Raw genomic sequence first — 24,361 nt, forward strand, 5'->3', positions numbered from 1 at the left:
GACTGGTGCTATTTACATTTTAATACAATCTATTTACAGATATTTACAAGCACATAGAAAATGTTTTTGTTAATGTCTACGGAGGACAGCGTTAATGGCAAATGATAAAAGAGTCCTCCAGACAGACGGATCTTTCTGTTATCTGAATTTATGCTCGTTTTTGTCCACACATTATGTAGTTTTGGGATTTACCAGGGAGGTGGGAAGAGCCGGCCACCTCCCTGGATTTACTGAATGTCACATGACGTATGTTACCTTTCAGTTTTTTCTTTTCAATTATGTTTTCTGAACAGCATAGTTCTAACCTAACGTTAGAATTTCTTCTTAATTGGACTGCAAACAAGACAAGGTGAACAAGGCTCTCATTCTCAACTGTGAGGCAAGGAATCACAAGGCCAAACTCATCACGAACGTGGCACAATTCAGACAGACACTATACAGACAGAATTTTAGTCTGTAGAACTAGACGTCTCTTGTTAGAGGTCAAATAATAATGGAGAAACGGCCTCAGAATGGTCCTGTGGATCCCGGTAAGATGCTTGATTTATGGTGTAGCTTAGTAGATGTAATGTTAACTTGTAGAATTCTATAAGGTCTAGAGGTGCAGCCTCCTGTTGGGTCACACATGCTCTAAGAAAAGATGCATGTGTAGCGTTTTTCCCTAGTTAAGGTGCCGAGGGTGTATAGGGGATAAACGCTATCAGTATTATTAATATAAAATAGTTACTCTCTACAAATTAATGCTACGATATAAGTAGAATAGGCCCAGCGTCACTTACCTCTATGAGCAGCTGCTCTCTATTCTGGTAGCAAGCGTATAGCCTATAGTGGCCGGTGATTTTTTTACTAGCACTATACGCATCGTCACTTTTATTGTACATTAGTGACATTTAAAATCATCCTGTTCACCATGTCACCTCTCACTGACGCATGACACTTCTACCATCCCAGGATAGTTTCAAGGAACTGCTGAAAGGGATTACTAGGCCTACTTCAAGGTTCAAGGTTCAAGAGGTCTACATGAATTTAGTGCAATCTAGATGAGACAACTGAATAGAATTATAATATGAATGATCAATGGCGGATTCAGGCGGGGGCGCACAGACATGCGTCCCCTCTTCTTCTTTTTTTTTGTTCAAACAAAAGCAATACAAAGAAAAATGGAGGGGGGCACGTGCATGCGCCTTCAAAGGTGCCCCCACTTTATGAAATTCCTGGATCCACCCATGATGGTTAATGAGGTAAAACTAAAAGTACCGGTAGACTGTTACTGCATTTCATCTTTGCTTACTTTCTTGTCATGTCAACTTGCTGCAGTCACATCCACAATATGCTCACAGTTCTCTTATACTAACACAGGGCTGCACACTTTAATACCCATTTTTTTTGTACTGGTCCAACCTGTACCTGTCGGACAAGTACAATAGGTGTAGGATTGGGTGTAGGTACCCAATTTCTCCATCTTTTACTGGTCCATTCCTGAAAAAGTTACTGGTCTGACAGTGGGTTTTACTGGTCAGGGACCATTGGACCAGTGCTAGTGTGCAGCATTGCCTACTATACTACTAGTTAGCTAGCAATATGGATTGATTGCTACATCAGCAGTGAATGTCTTCACAAATATTTCTATACCTTAGACTGTTAGAGTCTACCACTTCAGTTGAGTTGTCTAAAAATGTTCAGGTCTCACATGTTATGATGTGTTTGTGATGTATCTAGTGTACAGTATAATACACTTGGCTATGGCTCATCATTTAGAAAAAAACAAACTACAACAACAATTTCTAGATTTTACTTGAGTCAAGAGAGTCCACAAGCAAGATAGATATTAAGAAAATTCCACATCATATCGTAAACAACTGTCCATTGCTCCAAGGATTGACATGATGGTATTGATGGCTGTAGTTTGATATGCGTTGCACCTCATGATTTGCACTGATTTCATCATATTCATAAAATTTCCTTATTTTATGTCCAATTTTGATAATGTAACACCTGTCATTTGAATTGATATGTCATTCAGTCTTTTCATCTGATTTTACTGTCTGTTGAAGTGAACTCTGATAGAGAATGGAATTGCACTTTAAAGGGGATGGCTAGTAACTGATCAGTGAGAATCAGTGAGAATGCTGGAGGATGATTGTTCCAATCCTTGTGGGATTCATTTAAGAGTACATTATATATATCTATTGTTGTGTGAAAATTATTTGCTTCAGAATGGTCTCATATTCAAGTAATGTGCGGTTTACAGGTTAGCATGCCTGGTCAGTGACGGGGCATTAATCTGCACATTACTTGAATATGAGACCGTTCTGAAGCAAGTAATTTTCACACAACAATAGATATATAATGTACTCTTAAATGAATCCCACAAGGATTGGAACAATCATCCTTTAGCATTCCCACTGATTCCCACTGATCAGTTACTAGCCATCCCCTTTAAGTTAAAAGTAAATCATTATATAATGAGGCAGGGCTAGAGGTGGTCATGGAATGGATGCATTTCATTTTCGCCTGTTTGTAATGTTGACAGCTGTTCAAAGTAATGATCACTCCCGTTTCTGCCTTGCTGTGGTTTTTGTTGATTTACCCAGAAAAAATCCAGGAGCTGATCAAGAAGAGTCATGAAGCCAAGCAGTTTGCCTTCTGCCCATACAGCAATTTCAGAGTCGGGGCTGCCCTGCTGGCAGACGATGGGACGATAATACAAGGTTCGTATAACAACTCTGAGAACCTTAAAGGGGTAATACAGTTTCGATTGAGATGGGACTTCAGGTTTGCAACATTTTCTGAGACAATGCTTGTGACAATGAGAAACCTTTTATGAAATATAAAAGAGCAGCTAATTCTAAGAGGAATCCAAAGTTTTATTGACAAAAATTGATTGTGAATTGGCCGAGATATCATAAACAAAGCAATCCTAATAAAAGGTGGGGCCTACCTTTAATTAGGATCATTTTGTTTATCAATACTCTGTTTTGGGATATCTTATCCATTTCAAAACAGATTTTTGTCAAATAAACTTCAAATTCCTCTGAGACTTGTATGCTCTTAAAAATTTCATAAAGTGGATTCTATTAAAAGTATCTCACAAAAAGGTAAAAGCTAAATCCTCACCTCAACCAACACTATACACCACCCCTTTAAGATTGAATTGTTATTCTGCACTTTTCTAGGTTGCATCCAGATCAAACAATCAAAATGGTTTAAAGTTTTTAACAACAAAAAGTTGGAAGAAAAATGAGAAGGTATGGAAATTTGAAAGTTTTGTTGAGTGTGTCCATGCATCAGTGATGCTGGTAGCACAGGCGAATATGATGAGGTGATGATACTAACCTCACAACTCTCCCGTCGACACATGAAACCTCATTTTTTGAAATGTGAGAGAGGAAGAGGAAATTGTAACCATCGCAACTTGTTTCGGAATACTTTTTCTTGTGACTTTAAGTGACTTTTACTTGTGACTGTTATACTCGATGATACTTACATCATCAGTCAAAAGCATGTCTTTCTTTGAAATGTAAGAGAGAAAGAGGAAATTGTAACCATCGCAACATGTTTCAGAATGCTCTTGTTACTTCAGTGACTTTTACTTGTGACTGTTATGCTCAATACTTCTTGCATCATCAGTTAAAAACATGTCTTTTTTCGTTGATATTCTAATTCATGAGCAAAAATTTTAGGATGATGGCATTACAATTGTACTTCATGTAACTCTACACAATATGTGCTTTTCTTGTTTTGTGTATTGCACTATAACCAAATAAAAAATAATGAAAACAGGACATTCCATGTGCCTTTTTACAACAGAAATGTTAAATTTTGATTTGACACCCTACATGATATGATACATGTAATGTCAGTCCCTCTGATGATATCATAAAACACAAAATATGCTTGGCACAGTTGTGAAGAGTCATTCAGCCCACTAGTCGTACACGTCACAAGTCATACAGCCCTTGAGTTCAACACTAAGCTAACAAGGCCCATGAGACCGACACATTAAGCCCCATGTTGTATCGATCGAACTAGTGGGCTGTTTTTACCCAGTGTCAAACTCGTGGGCTGTATAACTCGTGAGCTGTATGACTCGTGGACCTGTTTTCAATGTTGAACTTGTGGGCTGTATGACTCGTGGGTGTCGGTCTCGTGGGATGACCCCGCTGTGAATACTATCATTACCCTGATAATGTGACAGAGAATAAAGAGAGAGAAAAAAATAGTGTAGAGATTGGTTGTTCTGACTGAAAGTTTCCATTTTGAATAATTTTTCGGAAATGAAAAGTTTGATATCTCACATTGTAGATCTACCTTCTGCCTGAATTCTTTGGAACTGTTTGAAATTGAACCAGCTCAGTTTTTGTTGATAATTTTAGTATTTGGTTCTGAATTGACCTATTGCATCATTTCCTGTGCACTTGACTGCATGTAGGCATGAAAGCTGGATTTGTCAGGGTTGCTAACTAAGTAGCTGGATTCCTTACCAGTTTTGTTTAAGGCTTTAGGGGGAAAGAAAATGGAACAAATTATAATTTGATTGGTCAGCTTTAATAGAGTGCAGGAATTGTAAGATTTAATGCAATTCAGACAATCACTGTTTGGGGTCTTTATCAGGTTTTTGTGATAACAGGTTGCTCACCTAAATGGATTATGGCTGACTGGTGGTCTGCTAAACAATGCTTGAGCAAACAAAATTGTTGGACAGTCTGGAGATTGGAAAGGGTCACTGATAAACGTACGTAGAATAGTGTGAGCTGGGTAGGGTTTTTGAAGTCGAGCATACTGTACACATACCTTTTCTTTTCTGTTCAGATGTCACCCAAAAGCACTGGAGAACAGGATATGAATGACCATGCACTCATCAACTTATTTTATGTAGTAGCATTATGATGTAATACCCAGAGTAGCCATTCCAAAATGCACAGTGTACCTGTAGTATGTTTTTGGTTTTTTTTGCCACATGATCTTTTCATCAAGATCACCTGATAATCAGGAAGTGATTTTGCTGAAAGCTCTTCTTCAGTGCAGTGAAATTCTGTGCAAAAGAATACACCGTGTACTCGATGCTTTTTTTATGTGCCATTTTTATCCCACATGTGAGACTAAAACGTACTTAAGAATAACATAGATGGGTCGTATTGTTTCTTTGGCACAAGATTAAAAGCGTTTCAGTTTGCCCAGTGCCTCCAAGTAGTTTATGTTTCAAGTGTACACAGACTCTGCTTGCTTGCTATTAAGGCAGCGAGCTGACTTGTATGCCTTGTCCTGTAGTGGGTGTCCGAGGCATTACTGGAAAATGAGAAATGTACGTGTGCATTTTAATTTCGCAAATTTCACGAGAGCCAAGATTCGCGAAATTAAAACGCAAGCGAAAGTTCTTACCTACACTATATACATTGAATGCCAGTGGCAATTCGGGAAACTTTCATGCCGCGAAAAAAGCCGTCGGTTCCAATTTGCAAAAATTTAATGCTGCGAATATATCATGTTTTACAGTATGTCTCTAGGGCAGCATTTCATGAAACTTGTCGGTCACTAACCACTGTTTTAAGCTACTGAAATCCTTGCCCCTGATTGGCTGAGAGCAAATTTGTCAGTGAAAATCACTCCGTCCGCAGTTGTCTGCATTTCCATCTATTTTCTAACATAGAGGGGGGGGGGGTGGTTGCTAAATTGTAATTACAACAATAATTACAATATTTGCAACTGATTGACAAATTGCCCTACATCGACGTAAATAACATTATATACGTCGATGTATTGCAACTTGTCAATCAGTTGCAATGAAAACATCTCGACGGAAGAATTTCATGAATTTGAATAATTACAATATTGCTTATATAATAGTTTGATCAAATGAAATTGATAATTGGAGAATAAGCCAGTTATGAGGTAATTCCAGTGTCTTCTCATTTAATTTGCATAGAAAGTGTATTCATCTTTGCCTGGGATTGCTATTGATGCATTATGAATGCAGCCTTCTTCTCTTTTCTTTTTTTTCAAAGCCCCATGTGTCAATATGTGTCACTTGAGACCTGTGGATGTGGTTATTAGTCATGAGTATAAAGCTTAATCAGGAGGCCCAACTGCTACTGGATAATTAAGTTCTTTTTTTATTTCCCCATTCTTTCCTTTAAAACCAATGGAATTGCTAGATTGATGTATCAGCCATCAGTATTAGATATATCTGGACAGAGCTCAGATGATTGGTTGTGAATTTCACTACCAAATGCGGGTAGACAAATTTGGTAATTGAAAGTCTTCAGATGAAAAATTAGGACAGGGTCTCCAAGGGCCCTTGCATTAATTGTATGCTGGGGTTTAATACAGCTCACTCAATTCCAAAGGTTTGTAATCCCAAAAATGAAATAAGGCTTGTTGTTCCAAAGGTACATTAATCAGAAAATGAAATAGTGTTCATTATTCTGAAGGTCTACTAATCCAAAAGGGAACTTCTTGTAGCAGGGTGATCCACAACTCTCTGAATGTGAGAATATTGTGGAGAATGTATGTGTGAGGTGCGCACATCATGAGTGCATGGGGCGCAATATTTTGCATTAGGTTTCCCATTGTGCTGCTTATGTTTAGTGTTCTGTGTCAAGTTTTGTGCACAAATTTCTTAAATGCCAACTTGATTTTCTTTAGTTTTGCACATGTTTTTCACATATTTGATCACAAATTTTTTTTTGAGCATGCCACTAATTTTTGAGATGTTTCATAGCATGTTGTTGATTTTTGAGGATCGTGCACAAGAATGAGCCAGTTCGGAGTTCCACTTTTGCGCATGAGCAGAAACAAGGTCATTCGGACCAACAGGCATGTTGGTTTTTAAATTTACTGGGATAAGCATCTGTCATGTAATGATTATTCATGTAATCCTTATAAATGCCGCTTGCCAGCACATCCACCTGTCAGCAAAAGTGGTATTTGGCAATATCAATAGAAAGAGATTGTCAATACATCCAATGCAAAATAATGAAATGGATGCTTTCTCAAGTGTGAATTGACAGATCATTCTGCTCATCTGGTCTACGCAAGTTATTTCTTTGTTTGAATGGGATTGATGAATCCCATAAATTGTTACGTAAAGCTTATAAATGCATTATGTCGCTCTGAAAACGAGTGAAGTGCCCCTAACCAACTGAGAAAAAAGAAAGGTCATTCGTACCAATGTGCCCATGAGCTAACTCCGAACTGGCTTATTGGAGCACGTTGCAGCAACTTGCTCTAACCCTCGTGGAGGCCCACGTTTTTGAGGTCCATGAATATCTTATTTGTACCTAGCCCCAGAGTCTGTTTGGAAAGCCTTTGTTTGAGATGTTCATGGCTCAAAGTTCACTGCACCCTTGCCCATAAGTTGACCACACTAATATTGATGGACAGGTTTGGAGTTCCTGCGATGTTCAGGGAACCCAAGGTGGCACAGGCTAAAGCTAGTGCATGCCCTTATAGAAATAACAGTTGTAGTACATTATTAAGTGATGTGGGAGGGGGATGCCATTATATTGTAGTTGGCAGATATAATTATCAGGCTTTGAAAGAAAATACCAACGAAACATATATTAATCATATGTTTGTTGTATTGCAATTGTATGGCAAAATAAATGATATTGATAATAATGATAAAGCACTTTGTTAATTAGGAGAATATTGAATTTTTTTTTTTTCAGTACGAAAGTTTTTACCAGAAATCATCAACTCTCAATATGATAAATTCAATATCCTCGTGCGTTTCCGTCTAGACTACTCGACATGATAATTTTTTTTTTTTTTTTTTTTTTGAGGGTTTTTAATTTCATGAATTTTGCGAGTCTGGTGCAATTCGCAAATTCAACAACACTCCAATATTTTCACTCCAACCCCTACAAATAGGACGTGTGCACATACATTTCTCCTTTTATTACTACACTGCGCAGTCGCAGATTTGATCATAGGCAAAATTATCAGGAAGTCCTGATTCGCAAAAGAAAAAATGGACTCGCTGAATATATGGCAGATACAGTATGAAAAGATGGCATGCAAAATGTCACTATCATAGTTCTAAAGCCCACATTATAACGAGGTGAGAAACTTGTCTTGTTAAAAGAGAAAAAAAGAAATGCCTCCAAGGCATGTGCTCTGACTGTAAAAGAAGTTATATAAATTGTGTATCAACTACGGTACATGTTGGAGTTATTGGAAGATAGTTTTGGTGCGTATTTAAATTTAGTTACGTACATCAGGACAAGTGATCAGCATTTGCTGTAGAACCAAAAATGTTTGCGCCATTTTAATTTCGCAAAATTTGTAAGAGCCAAGGTTCGCGAAATCAAAATATGTACATTGTAGGCGTGATTGTGCATCACCACTACTCAAACAATTATATTACATGGGCTACCTGTTGACAAAAGAGTCACATAATATCATGCTCGTTGGTTTTTCATTGCCTCCACAATTCTGCTCCTAAATGCTTATCACAGCTTTTGCACTCTCCCCACTGTTCCGCTTATATATTGCGCTCTGCCATGGATACTACGGTACTCCAGATACCAAGTGTAAACACTAAGTTTGGTGAGCTTAGTTTGTCATTTTATGGGCCAAAGGCATGGAATACAATTGTACCTTGCAAAAAGAACTTCGCCTACATGTATCACCCTCTGTTACCATATATTCAAACAGAATTTGAAAAAGTTTGTGTTCTCACTGTGAATATCAGTGTAAAGCGCATTGATCAGCTTACTGAAGATGCGCTATAGAAAGACTATATTATTATTATTATTATCATTGTTATTATTATTATTATTTTCTAAATGGCCTAGGACTTCAAAGTTTGAATGGAAGGTACCATTTTATTTTTCTTCTTCTTCTTATTATTATTATTAAATCAAAATTTAATTTTACATTGTGCAGAGCCCTACAATATTGTGTAAATCACCTGATTCTGCCATCTTTTCAACACTCCTATTGAAGAGTACTGTTGTGATAGGCTACAAATGGTTTCAGGTCACCTGGTGTCAGTTGTCATACAAAGCATGGTAAAGGATGAATGGTACTTTGCCATTTTACACTTCTCTGCAGGTTGTCTAGTGTGCACCATGCTCCGTGAGACTCATGCCAGCTGTGAGTTTAGGACATGTTGGATGCATTTAACGATAAACAGCTCACAGTTAAAGGGAACCCAAACTCAAAGAGAAATATGGATTGAGTGAAAGCAGTCAACATTTAGTAAAACACATCAGTGAAAGTTTGAGGAAAATCAGACAATCGATGCAAAAGTTATGAATTTTTGAGGTTTTGGTATTGGAACTGCTGGATGAGGAGACTACTAGAGGTTACAACGTACAGTGTATGTGTGGACAACAATACAAAGAAAATGTAAAGGGAATTCCACAAAGGTTTGTTTTTAATGAAAATTACACATTCCATCAACTGATACTGACATACGTGACCCGCTACAACAAAAGGATCCTAAAGTCGCTGACGGGCGAGCCAAGCATGGCCCAGAAAAATGCTATTTTCAGGCCTTTCCTTTGATCATTTAGCTTCCAAATTTCGGCAGATGATAGAAGATACATTAGACTACAAAATTATGTGAAACAGAAATCCAAATGTTTTGACAGATTTTGGTGATCTGACTTCAAACTCGATTTTCTCGGCTCAACCATCAGCGACTTTAGGATCCTTTTGTTGTAGCGGGTCACATGTTTAGGGTAGCAATTATTCCTCCCTGCTTTCTAAAAGCAATTTATTAGTCAAGTGCTCTTTCATTATGCTTGAAAAGTGAATTTTTGTGGAATTCCCTTTATATTTTCTTTATATTGTTGTCCACTTACGCATGTACCTCATAACCTCTAGTAATCTCCTCATCCAGCGGTCCCAACACCAAAACTTTGAAAATTCATAACTTTTGCATCGATTGTCTGATTTTCCTTACACTTTCACTGATGTGTTCTACTAATGTTGCTGCTTTCACTCAATCCACATTGCTTTTTGGGTTTGGGTTCCCTTTAAAAAAAAGACAAAAACAAAACAAAACATCAGAAATATCCACAGCAAAATTTGAAACAGATTATTACACAAATAAAAGTATTTTTTTATTTTTACAATTTATTTATTAATATGTTTTTCTTTTGTTTCAAGATCATTAGATTTGATATTGAGAATTGGATGAAAGACCATGAAAAACACACTACAAAGGAACAGTCACTGGAGTTTGGAGAGTGCACAGTGCTTGACTTAATCAAAAAATTTGACTGGAAAAAAAAAAAGGTGTATAATAAAAAAAGGAAAGGCAAAACGGGCCAAGGTCCGTCCTTTTCCTTTTGTATGGTTTGTACAGCCTATTAATTTGTTTATCATCAAAATATCTGCTGCACTCTTTTTATTTGTATGTGTTAACCTCCAATCAGTGCTGTATTGTACTGTCATCTTTTTTTTTCTTTTTTTTTCTCATGATGTTGGTATTTCGATGTGATTGTGTGTATCTTCCTTTGTAGCTAAACTTTTTACCAACCTGCTGTTATTACAATCTTATGGGTGAACACAACACCGCACACTGGCACTGGTCCAACGGTCCCTGACCAGTGAAAATCACTGTCGGACCAGGAATGGACTAGTAAAAATAGAAAAACTTGGTACCTACTGTTCCAACAGACATGTCGGACCAGTAGAAAAAAATAGGTTAGTGTGCAGCTGTGGTGAGCCTGTCATGTTGGTGAAAATGTGTGAACGTAGTGTTTAGTTACGGTGGAAGTATAAATGTGTAAATCAAATTCTTATGTCAGCTTTGTGATATTTAACTCACCAAGTGTACTGTATTTAAATGGGGGTACACATGAGACCCAAAATACAAATAAATTTTCGTTAATCGCATTAATACAACAAACCATCTTTTTTTTTTCCTATGTACTACAATGTACAGTATGACACCCACAATTTTCTCTTTGAGCACAAATTGAAATGTGTTGATCAAACTGTCTTTTTCTTTGATCCTTATCAGGCCATTCATTGTCTGATGGTTTTCTGAGTAGGAGGATTGTATGGAAAAATTTACGTCAAAGCATAAATGATTGGTTTTTCAGACATCAGCACTTTGGTACACATCACATGAGTAGTGGCAAACATTCGTGTAATTCTTTTGTCCAGTTATGAAACTACTTGCTTTATTGTCCATCATAATCTGTAAACTGATTTAACCCTCACTATAATAAATGATAGAAAGGACAAACTCAATGGAAAGTTTCAGAAATGTTTCTTTTCAACACCTTTTTTTTTTTTTCAAGGTAGCCTTTCTTGCCCTGTGAATGTAGACAATTGTGCCTTTATGAATAGGACTGTACAGTTCCATTCATCACTACCAATACATCATGTAATACTGTATGCAGTTGATATGATCAAAAGTTTATTACTCACAGCTTAGAGAAGGAAGGAAGGTAGTGCAAGCTATCTCACAAGAACATATTTCTAAACAGTTCTAGCTTTGTTCAGTCACGTACGCTATGATTATTAAGCAATCATTATGACCCCCCCCCCCAAAAAAAAAAAAATATTATATATTTAAAATCATACCATTTGTAACTTCCTGTCAAACTTTGACCTCCAGGCTGCAACGTGGAGAATGCCTCGTACACGCTTGGAATATGTGCCGAGAGGTGTGCAATATTCAAGGCTGTCTCCATGGGTTACCGCAACTTCACCGCCATCGCAATATCCACGTGAGTGAATTTCACGCCCTCGGTCTCAAGGGCATACTTTCACTTGTCACTGGTAGAGAAGGGATGTAGCATTTTAAAACATCCAAACAGACAGACAGACAGACAGACAGACAAAACAATCCAGAATGGCCTGGAAAAAGTTTCCTGTAGAGCAAAAGTGGACAGAAGGGAATTTTTTCTTCATCATGTTTTCATAGTTTTGTGCTCGTCATTGCACTGAGCCATCAGTAGGATTCTTCACTGTTTAAAGGGATTGTATAGTTATGGTTTACACCTAACTTCAGGTTTCTAACATTTTGGGGTGAGAAAATGAGAAACCTCCTATAAAATATGAAAGATCATGTAATTGCAAGAGGAATTCAACGTTTATTTGGTGAAAATTGGTTTTGAAATGGCCGAGATACCCAAAACAGAGTAATCCTAATAAAAGGTGGGACCCACCTTTTATTACAATCGCTTTGTATGACTTTGTTTTTTTATGTCTCAGCCATTCCCAAACGGATTTTCATCAAATAAACTTTGAATTTGTTTTAGAACAGTATGCTCTGTACTATTTCATACATTGTAAGTGGTTTAATACTGAAAGTTAAAAGCCCAATCCTCCCCTCCACCAATACTGTACCATCCCTATATAATAGCAATTTATACCAAACTCATGTGCCATTGGAGCTGTGTATTACTAGAAGTCTTTAAAAGAATAGGAGCCACTTTACATGTTGGTACAAAAGGTTGACTACCAGACTAGTTAGAACTTTGTTAACTGAACTCTGCCACTTTTGTATTTTTTGGTAATTACAAATTGACAACTTTGTGTGATCTAGATGTCGAGCAACTCACCATTCAGTGTGTGCACAAAAAAGAAAAAAAAAAGAAAAAAGAAGATAAATCAATTTTATTTTTCTCAGGTTTTTGTGCTGACAGAATGTATCTATTGAGGACACAAAAACAAATCTACCTAATTGTATGTAATGGACTAAGAACAGATATGAAGAAGTTTTATTTGGAGAAAAATTAGGATCGGTGAATTTTTTGTGTACAAAACATATAATGGGTTGCTACTGAACACTTACGTCACACAAAGGCGCCAAATTTAACCTATTCTTTTAATCTTTTTAATTCAAAACTTTTATTATGAATCCAATTTTTCTCCCGAAAATTTAACCGATCTATTTCTCTGATATTTATGTTTTTATACATTATGTATAATACCCTGTAGCATAATATGGGGCTGAAACTTTTCTTTTAACTCTTTATGTGCCGTGGTGGAAACACCCTAAGTGCCACATTATTCTGAGACACCAAATATTTCATGCTTTGAGAAAACATTCTGTTTTTCAAATCTATGTTACTTCGCTAGATTTTTGTTCAGCTGGACACATAGTGAGTAAAGTTGTAGAGAAAATGCCAAGCTTTGTTTTGATGTTCCAGTAACATGTATGACAAATTTATCATTGTTTTTCTTTCAAATGACTGGTATAGCTAAATTACTGTATAAAAGGCATGGCTGTTGCACATCAAATCTGTGACAGAAACTTAGAATTTACACCTGAATCCAGTATGGAACACCGCTTGTCAGTCAGTCATGACATAAAATGCAAGCTATATGTGAGGAACGGAAGCACGAGAAACGCTTTCATTGGACTGCGGCATTTGGCGATTTATCGATGGGTTTGGGCGGGTTTGTGCATTTGACCAGAATATGCGAAGTTGGCACGCCGTCGACTGAGTGGGACGTGCGGACGTTGCACATAAAGAGTTAATTGCAAAACCAGGGCACAGTTATTTAATTGTCGATAAAAATCCTAGGCATGGCCTTCTGTGTGGTCGCAATGTTTTGACCTTCTTTGTGTGTGTGTGTGTGTGTGGGGGGGGGGGGGGTTGTTTTGTTTTGTTTGTTTGTTTATTGAGGGGGGTGTTTTTGTGGTTTTCCACAAAGGTCACAAGTTTTGAGATTAAACTTAGGAGCCCAAATTTGATCTCGCCAACATGGACAGACTTCCAACCGATGTGTCATGGTAACCACCAAAAGCCAAATGATAAGGGGGTAATGGTGAGGGGAGCTTGTGCTATTGCAGACTGCGAGCATTTTAGAAAAAGCGTATATAACTTTATCAATTTATTGTTAGCTTTTCATTTTGCGCTATCCTGTTCAAATACCACTGATTATTTTGGTTGCAGAAGAGGCTTTAAATCACTAAATTTATAACTGATCCTCAAACTGGCAACACACTTCAGAAGATTGACAGCCTGGATGTCCTCTCAAAGAAGCAAATTTGGTTTTGGTTTTTGTTTTTGTTTTTTGATCTAATTTTGTGCAGATTTAATGACTTTGATGTATTCCACATTGGCCTTGTCATATAAAACTACAATGTATATGGTAACTTTATAATTAATGGTAACTCTTCAATTAGTGGTAACTAGCAACAGTAGTCAATACCTAATCAAAGCCAAGAAATCACTGATGGAAACCACTGATTGCAGTCACTACTAATTATAGAGTAATAGTGTTTATGCAATGGTGCCAATGTCTATCTCCAGTAAAGGTTACACAATGAGATTCAGAGTTGCCAATTTAGTGAGCACAAGATGATAATCTATACAATGTAGCAAAATTGCCCCAGGACTTTACTGGTTAATTGCTGTATCAGCACTGTAGTTTATCAATTTGTATTTCATTGTTATCATCATCATCATCATTATTATCGTCATTTTCATTATCATCGTTTTGGCTTTTATGTTGTTTGTTTTGGCTATTGACAAAACAGACAGACTTCACTGACTTGGCAAGAAATTCTTGCAGAAAGTAAATATATTTTGTTCCCATTTTTCTCCCCATTGTTTGACAGGGATGTGGCAGAGCTGTACTCAGCGCCTTGCGGAGCTTGCCGACAAATTATGTACGAGGTAAGTTTGACCCCGAGCTGATCACATGACTTCTAAAGGCCTTCCTTTCCCAGGACACCCTTTACACAATCATCATGTAAATCAGGGTCTCATTATAAAGAAAGATATAGTAAGGACAGCAACTTTGCTGGCTAGAATAGCAACTGCCAATCAGGAAGCAGGATTCTTGTCATTACCTTGTCACATGACTTTGCAGAAAGAGTTGCCATCAAATCAACTTTTTTTTTGAAATGAAATGAGACACTGCAGTAATTTCTGTTCATAATGCAAATCTCCTCCAAAGACATTTGCATTAAATCTGCATTAAATAAAAAAAAAATCAAACAAATAACTTGGGTTGTTATACATTAACTACTAGAATGAGCTTGGATGGGTTTGTTTGTTCAGATATTATCTAATTCAATTCCAAGCATTGTCTTTCAGTGAGTCCCTGCATTTTTCACAAAACATGTTTATTTTGTCTGGCTGACATACATGTAAGACTTGTATGCGTAGATAAACTTTATATGTTACTAAAAAAAAAGTCGCCAGACATAGATTTTTAGTTAACGGCAGATTCTGAAAGAGCAGACTCTAAGCTTTAAAATGATGTATAACTCAATTCAAATGGACTCCCCTAACCTACCTAAACACTGGAAAGAAAGCACAAACTCTGGAAAACTGTGAACTGAGAAAAGAGGCTCTGAAGTACAGGGTCTATTCAAGCGCTTAATCTTTCACCAAGATGCGCTAGCTGAGCGATGACAGGGACAAAACACAGGATGTCAACCACCGGACCAACAACAATGAAGGGATTATCAAATTTAGATGAAATTGAGCTTGCTCTGTTAACACATTCTGTCCATGATTAATGCCAACTTACAAAGCAGTAGCATTATCCTTTCAAAAGTTAATTGACTTGGAAGTGAAGAGTGTACAAAGGATTTCAAGAAACGAAAAGGGGCCTCTAGATACTAAAATGATCATTCTATACTCCCCCCCCAAAAAAAAAAAAAAAAAAAAAAAAAAGGGTTGTAGCAAAACTGCTGAAAACATACTTTTCCATTTGTGTTATGATCCCAAACTAAAGATTAATGTAGAAGAAAGAAAGCTCTTTCAGAAAATATGAAAAACTCAAGATTGAGATACAAATGTAGTTGACCCATTTCACCTGTTTTGAGTCCTCATGTAAAATTAAAGGGTGCAACTTTTTGTTTGTTTTGTGGTGCACGGTCACATATTATATTGACTGCAGTTCAAAGTATCCATGAACTTATATTTTATTTGGTATTGTGTTAATTATAGATTATGTTCTAGACACGTAAAATATCTTGTACAACAGGTGTAATCTATAGGATAAGATATTTGTCATCGTCAAGGATTTTATTATGTATTTATATAACGCCACTATATTACCGCATTTACTACATATTGTTCAGTGATCTGGGGCCAATGTGCAAAATCTCTTTTGGATCATGTGTTCACACTCCAGAAAAGGTCATACCGTGCAATAACAAATTCTCACCTTTCAGCACCTTCCCAACCTCTATTTAAGAACCTCCATCTTCTTCCTGTATTTGACATCTGAATTACAAACAGCCTCATTTATGTATTATGTACATTGTTGTATACTCACAATTTATTACCCTCTGTCTTTGATAATATGTTCAAATATAAGAGATATTCATTTTTATAACTCTAGACAAACTGGTGACCTATATCTACCTCTTCTCAGATATGTTACCTTGCAAAGATCTTTTAAATACCAAGGAGTACATATTTGAAATTCTGTGCCTAATGATACGAAGTTATGTCCTTCCCTTGCTTCTTTTAAACATAGCCCTATAAAAGTTATTTGTTGAATAACTGTAATTGAAAGTTGTTTTGTTTTTTTGCAAAAATTTAATCAAACGTTCATGTGATGCCTGCTATGTGTATTTTTTAAAACATAATTTTCACTCATAGGTTGCCTGTTTTATTTGTCTCTCTTTCCCTCTTGTTTAGCATATCTTATAATGTACATAAAATCTCAAGTGGGAGTCTAGCCTTAGAATGGTCTCTGCTGGCTCCTTTGTTTCCTCTCTTAGAATTTTCTTTTTTTCAGTCTCTTTTCTCTTTCTCTCCATTTTTTTTTTCTTGTACATTTATACTGTTACCGAATGTAATGTTATTATTCTTACTTTGTTCTTTGTTTTTTTTATGAGAATTTGGAAATAAATGAAATGAAAATGAAATGAAGTGAAAAAAAAAATAACTTGAACTGCATAATGCAACCATAACTAACTTGTTGAAACACACTTAAAAAACAAAAATGGTATGTCAATGTCCACATGTATCCGTAACTTTTATATCTGAGCAGTAGTGAACATGCAAGCGTTAGTTTGCCATCATTCAGACTTCAATCTGATTTCAGATTTCTTTTTACTCTGCCCAGAACACACTTTTCAGACTTATTGACAATTCAGATGCATTGAAATGTTCAGTTTCATGCATTTTACACTTTTTTTCTTACATAAGTTTCAGTTTTTATGAGATCGTGTCCTACTGTGAAAAACACTTTCATGCTACACAGACATGTTTGTGGACTGAAAGTGATGTTTGCGTGAGAAGATACATTTTGTAGATGATCGGTGTTGAGGTCCTTTGGCAGTCTGTTCTCATTATATAAGATTCACTACTTGCCAAACATTTGGTACAGGTATCCCCCCCTTCTTTTCCTCTCTTGGCACAAATTTAAGTCAACATGTATAAGGAAGCAGTTTTCTGCTGTACGAATGAATGGACAAACACACATGCGTGCCACACACACACTCACACATATAAGTACAAATGAAAGCACACATGAATCTTTACTGTCTAGTCATTCAGTACTGGTAAATAAGAAAAAAAAAATGGCAGTGTTGATAGATCTGACAAGAGCAAAAATCACAATGTGATGTCTGTATGTTCTAGCAGTGGATAATCTTTGGCACAGCATGATGCCTGCACTGTCTATACTGTAAATGTCTTTTCAAGGATATGTTTTATTTTGGCCCTGTCTGTGCCAGGGACTTTGGAGTGTGTACAAGACCATGGGTTTATTTTTCCTTGCCAATCAGCTCTCAAAGCACACAGCAGGGTAAACCGTTTGTTTGGTGCATGTGTAGAGCTTTTCATCCACATTTTTGCTGTGACTTCAGCACAATTCTTTCGAGTCAGCTCAAATTCTGTCAATTCTTACATTCTCACACATTATTGAAACAGCATTTTCAGTTTACCCGAGCCAACAGCTCAAGTGACCTCATGCGAACATTCATCGCCTGGTGTCTGGCATGTGCTTTGAGTTATCCAATGTATGTAAACCTTTTACACTTTCATCTTCTGCTTGAAAAACCCAGGACCTACTTCCACCAAACATAGCAGGTAGCATCCATAGGGGAACAGGTTCTGATTTTTTTTTTTTTAAAATGGGAACCATGCCTCCTCCCCCCCCCCCCCCCCATGGGTCTTTGAGGGGGGCCGTAAAACCCCCAAGTTAAGTAATTTTTAAATATCTTCTTCTCTAGAACCTAAAGTGATTGAGCTATTAAAGTTATTGCTAAGTACATAGGTGACTGTAGTTTTAAGTTTATTCATGGTGGATGGGCCCTTGGGGGTCCGAATCGGGGCCCAAATTTGAAGCCCAATTTGGAAATTTTTATCTCCTCATATTACATGCATGTTCAAATCTTCACCAAGCTTGGCAGGTATCATCACTAGAGTGATATACATATTTGTATCAATGGGCTTTATGTCACTTGGGGCCCTCAGGGGCACAATGCTGGGGGGACAAAACCCCCAATTTAAGGAATCTTACAAATCTTTTCTCAAACCTGTAGTAATAAGCTTAGTTTGTGTTATGAGTATTAAGTAGATTGGTGACTGTAGTTTTAAGTTTGTTCATGGTAGATCGAGAGATGGGGGGGGGGGGGGCGCTGAGGCTGAAATTTCACATTTAATCTTCTTGAAAATGCATGTACAGATTTTCACCAGACTTGCCTGGCATTATTATTGGAGTGATAAAATACATGGGTACCATATCCCACTAGCGAACCCCCAGGGGAATAATTCTCGGGGGAAAGGGGGGGGGGAATGGTGGGGGACAAAACCCAAAAACTAATAATGATATCATATATTTTGGGTTTGCTTGTTTTCTGAAAGAGATACACAGGTACATTTTTGTAAATCTAAATTTTGAAGTTTATAAGCATCAAATTAGATGTATGTAAATAGTGTTTGTAGCATTCTTGTAGACCATTTTAACTGTAACAAGTTTTCCTGTTTTTCACCAGTAAGGTTTATGAGAATAAGAGAAACAGGGACTTTAATCTTCTGAAATGCATGACCAATTTAAGAATTGGTAATTAGTTGAGCAATAAAGGAGATTCTGAAAATTCTGCAATGGAATCAAACAATCAGACATAAACGACAAAGGGCTTCAATGAAAGGTAATGTTTACTGTACCTTAGTACCAAAATACAACAGATTTATGTCGTATGAAAATTACAATAAGAAAATACAGTTCGAAACCACACACACACGGACACACACACAAAAAAATGTGGTTTGCCATACTTGATGGACTACTGGTTCTGAATCATGATTGCACAGGAAGGTAGCCAAGGTTTCTCAATTACCCATGCACAACTGAGGAATTACACTAGTCTACCATTTAATTATCAGTCATGTGAGAGGTGAATATTTTTTATGACTTCTGTTTCTCCTTGGCGTGACGATGCATACCGTTGTGATGTTGATGCTTTACCAACCAAGCTTAATCCTATCATCCTTGAACTGACACGCAGAGTGCAACCTCTGGTTTAAATCATGATGAATTGTGTATTTTTTGGTATTCTGTGTACGATTTCTTTCACACGCGAACACATGCATACAAGCTTTAAAGGGACTGTACAATACTGGTTGAGGTGAGGATTCAGCTTGTAACGTTTTGCGAGATATTTAGAAACCACTCTGAAATATTAAAGGACAAGTTCACCTTCATTAACATAAGAATTGAGAGAAAGTAGCAATATCTGTAGAACACATCATTGAAAGTTTGAGGAAAATCAGGCAATCCGTTCAAAAGTTATGAATTTTTGAAGTTTTTGTGCAGTCACCGCTGGATGAGAAGACTACTGCAGTGTGTGATGTCTCATGCGTACAACAATATAAGGAAAATATAAAGAGAATTTCACAAAATTTCATCTTTTGAAAAAAGTACACATTCCCTTGACTCGTTACTGACATATGTTATGGGTAATATTATTCCCATTGCCTTTAGAGAGAGGCAAGTCAAGTGCTCTTTTATTATGCGAAAAAAGTGAAAATATGCTGAATTTTCTTTACATTTTCTTTATACTGTTGTACTCATATGACATCACGAGCCTTAGTAGTCTCCTCATCCAGCAGTTCCAACACAAAAATTTTAAAAATTCATAACTTTTGCATCGATTGTCCAATTTTCCTCAAACTTTCACTAATGTGTTCTACTAATATTGCTGCATTCTCTCAATCCTTATGTTTATGAAGGTGAACTTGTCCTTTAAAGAGCATGCAATTTTAAGAGGAATCAAACATTTATTTAATGAAAATCAGTCTTGAAATGACTGAGATATCTAAAAACAAAGCAAAAACAAAGAGCTCCTAATAAAAGTTGTGGCATGTCAATTTTATTAAGATTGCTTTTTGGGATATCTCAGCCTTTTCAAGACCAATTTTCATCAAATAAGCATTGAATCCTTCTTGAAATTACATGCTCTTTCATATTTTATAAGAGGTTTCTCACTATCTCACAAAAAAAGAAGAAAAAAAAAAGGAAAAAAAAAGATTATGAACTAAATCCTCACCTCAACCAGTACTGTACAGTCCCTTTAATACACACATACCACATGTACATTGTACATGCAATGCAGTGTTCACATGTACTGTATACTTCTGTGCTAGCTGGGTCCCATTTCATTAAAAATGGTAGGATACATTGTAGCAACTGTTGCTGGAATGGCAACTGTCCCCTAGCAACAGCCAATCAGGAAGCAGGATTCTTGTCGTTACCATGACACTTGTCATTGCAACAAAAGCTGCTATAGTAGCAACTTTAAAAAAAATAATAATAAAATATGGGGCCCTGGTCTTCCACTGATACCGAACGAAGGGGTTAGACTGATGTTAAAGGGATGGTATAGTATTGATGTAGATGAGAAATGAGTTTTTAATTTTTGTGTGAGAAACTAAGAAACTACTTATGGAGTGTTACAGAGCATACTATTGTTAGAGAAATTCAAAGTGTATTTGATGAAAATCAGTTTTGAAATGACTGAGATATCCAAAAACAAGCCAAAACAAAGTTATCCTAATAAAAGATGGGTCCCACTTTTCATTGGGATTTCTTTGTTGTGGATATCTCGGCCATTTCAACACTAATTTTCATCAAAAAGATGCTGAATTCCTGTTGGGAATTACATGCCCTTTCATATTTCACAAGAGGTTTCTCATTATGTAATATAAATAAAAAGTTGAAGCCAGGTCTCAAACAAAATTATACCATCCCTATAAGTATGGTAGTTCTGTTCAAAGTATTTTAAGTGAAAATCTTTCCTGATAAGTTTGTTGAATACTGAGAAATGAGAGTAACAGAAAACTAAAAGTGAAAATTTGACCAAATTCCAACTAAGAATAAGGAAATGACAGTTTGAAAGTAAAACCAATTAAACTGAAATTAACAACTCCTTGATGTATGTACAATGTACATAGCATTTGGGTTCACTTTCTATTTGCCCTGTGCCTACAGGATGTACATGCAAAAGAATTCTATCCAGCTTTGAGGTGCAGAAATAAACTGCTGACAAATGTTGCCTGTTGCTCCGTTGTCTCATATTCATCTGTTCTCTTCTTTTTAATTCTAATGAAGCGTTTGGTTTATGATAATTGTCGTTGCAGTTTGGTGGTGACATGGAGGTGTACATGACCCGCCCGGATGATAGCTACATGAAGAAGATGCCATTGGACATCTTGCCCCATGCCTTCGGACCGAAGGAGCTCAACATGAAGAAGAGCGTCATCGTAACTAACAACAACGGTGACATCACCCTCACGGATTCTACCGAGAGCAGCTGAACAGCAGAAGGGATCAATTCCTTGAGTGTTTTGGCGCCCTCGCTTGTCCACTTCTCTTGGACTCTACCAGCAAGTGTATTATTCAAGTGTGGGCAAACCAACATGGGGGCAGCGAAAAGAAAAAGAATATTTCCACACACACACACTCACAAGTAAACTGGTTCCTGCAACTTGCAATCGTCAAAACCCTTATAGTCTGCAGTCTGACATTTTGTGCAGGAGTGCACTGCAGGTGAAACTTTTGTGCTCTATACGCAGACGGCAAGAGTACGGCAGTTTTGGAATAGTTCAAAGCATTCCATCAAAACAAAAACAAAAAACAAAAAACCAGGAATCCCTGCATTTCAACCTTTTATAGTTTTAAGTTTTATGACGTTTGTTTCGTTCGATGCGAATGCGAGAGGTGTGAGGTATCTTTCCTGTACCAGTAGTATCATACCTTTGATCCTAAAAACAATGGGCCCAAGCAAAACATTGAAACTGTAACAATTTGCCTAGCATTCACACAGAAATATGTTCATATATGGCTTGTATTAAACAATCATGTGAAGATATCTAAAGCTGTCTGACATTGATAGCCTGTATTGAGTATAGTAAGAGGGGGGGGGGGATCTTGAATGATGTGATTTTGTGATGTCATCCCAAACAGTGTTTGTGCCAAGAGCTTCGTCAAGCAGACAATCTTTGAAGTTTCTTGTTTTGAACAAAAAATTACAATAATCATGATCTTCCAGTACAACGAGACTTCCCTGAAATTTTGAAATCATTTTTGTGCCAGTAGTAGTTTTCTATTTGCAGCACGTCTTGCGACATTCATTGTCCATTGTGTTGGTTCCTTCTTTTTCACTTGGTCTACAAAGATGTATACAGGTGGAACTTGTGATCTTGTTGTGCAGAACATTATAGTTAAAAAACAAACAAACCCAAAACAAGCAAACCAATAAAAAAAAAACACAGAAGTCTTCTAAGTTTGGTCCAGTCGTACTGTATCAAGCTTCAGAGGCGAAGAAGATTTAGTTGTTTATCTATAATAGTATCGATGGTGTCTCAGATGGGTCTAACACAGTGAAATATTACTGGAGGGGTAAAGTTTGGAAATTAACGTTTTCTTCTTTGAAATACATGGATGTTTATTTTCCTTTCTTACACATAACTTTGTTGTACTCGCATGACGATGGGTGTTTGCAAAGGAGCTTCCAATCATCAATGAGGATATTATTTCTTATTAACTTTGTCACAATAATTACTGCTACTACTGTGCATGTACAACTACTTCTGTTACCACTGTTATTGTAACCACAAACACATGAGCAATTTGTTTCAAGAAACTTTGCTTGTGTGTTTGATTATTTGTGTTCTTTTTTTGTGTGTTTGTCCATTTTGAGCAGGGCTTCCATGAAAGCAATTCCCAGATTTGTGGGAAGCTGTGATAACTAAAATGACCATCATTATCAGTTTTGTGACGGTTATCATGTTTACAAATATTCCATTCGGTGACATTCCATTTAATTTATTCTGGCAGCATGTGTGAGAATCAGTATTGTGTTCCAGATGCCATAATTCAAAATTATGCCTTTTATTTGGAGATGAGAAAAAGAGGAAAATCACAAAGGCATAGAAAGAGTTTAGTAGAAGAAAATCCAGTAGAACTGGCAGATGCTACTGCTTGTATCTATCTCTTTTTATCATAGCATACAGTGTGTCATATTTTCAACTGCTGTTGGAAGTGCACCTCTGTTAATGGCGTGTGTCAAGTTTCTTTTCTTTCTTTTTATACCCCCGCCAAACGTTTGAAGGGGGTATATAGGAATCAGCGGGCGGTCGGGCGGTCGGTCCGTTGCAAATTTTGCGTCGCGAACTACTTCCTCAGTTTTCGACCGATTCCCATAAAACTTGGCACAGATGTGTGCCTTGGGTTGTAGATGTGCAAGACGTATTTTTTGACAGTACCCAAAAGTACGTTGCCATGGTAACGGCATATTATGGGCAAAAATGGGTACAAATCTTGCGTCGCGAACTCCTCCCACAGTTTTTGATCAATTTTTATGAAATTAGGTACAGATGTTCATCTGAATATGTTAATGTGCAAGACACATATTTCCGCAGTGGCAAAAAGTGCGTTGCCATGGTAACGGCATGTTATTGGTAAAATATAGGGCAAAATGCTTCATGGCAAAACTGCTTCATCAGTGTTCTTCCAATTCTCATGGAATTCATATTGAATGTTTGTCTTAGGATATAGGTCAGCATGACACATTTCTTGACAGTGACAAAAAGTATGTTGCCATGGTAACAGCTTACATATTATGAGCCAAAATGATGGAAAATTTTGTGTTGCAAATTACTTCCTCAGTTTTTGCCCAATTTCCATGAAACTTGGTACAGATGTGTGCCTTTGGTTGTAGATGTGCAAGACGCATTTTTCGACAGTACCCGAAAGTACGTTGCCATGGTAACGGCATATTAATGGCAGAAGATCAAGGAAAGATCTTGCGGATTTAACTACTTCCTCAGTTTTTTGACCAAAGCTTATGAAATGTTGTTTTGACCAAAGCTTATGAAATGTTGTTTGGCGGGGGTAGCTTGTATAACCAGTCGCTGTAGCGACATTTCTAGTTGTAACTGCCGCAACGGCGAAGACTGAGTGTGCGTAC

General features: G+C 37.0%; 1 protein-coding gene across 1 annotated transcript; it reads left to right on the forward strand.

Annotated features, from left to right (window-relative positions):
• The first annotated feature begins 512 nt into the window (after window positions 1-512).
• Window positions 513-23,371, forward strand: LOC140239209 (cytidine deaminase-like). The gene is made up of 5 exons (XM_072319091.1): window positions 513-530; window positions 2,534-2,711; window positions 11,582-11,693; window positions 14,540-14,597; window positions 21,531-23,371. Exons 1-5 carry the CDS (start codon window positions 513-515, stop codon window positions 21,705-21,707), a joined length of 543 nt encoding a protein of 180 aa, XP_072175192.1. The 3' UTR covers window positions 21,708-23,371.
• The last annotated feature ends 990 nt before the right edge of the window (window positions 23,372-24,361 follow it).

Source organism: Diadema setosum, chromosome 15, assembly GCF_964275005.1.
Source record: "Diadema setosum chromosome 15, eeDiaSeto1, whole genome shotgun sequence".
In the NCBI taxonomy this organism is placed as follows: domain Eukaryota; kingdom Metazoa; phylum Echinodermata; class Echinoidea; order Diadematoida; family Diadematidae; genus Diadema; species Diadema setosum.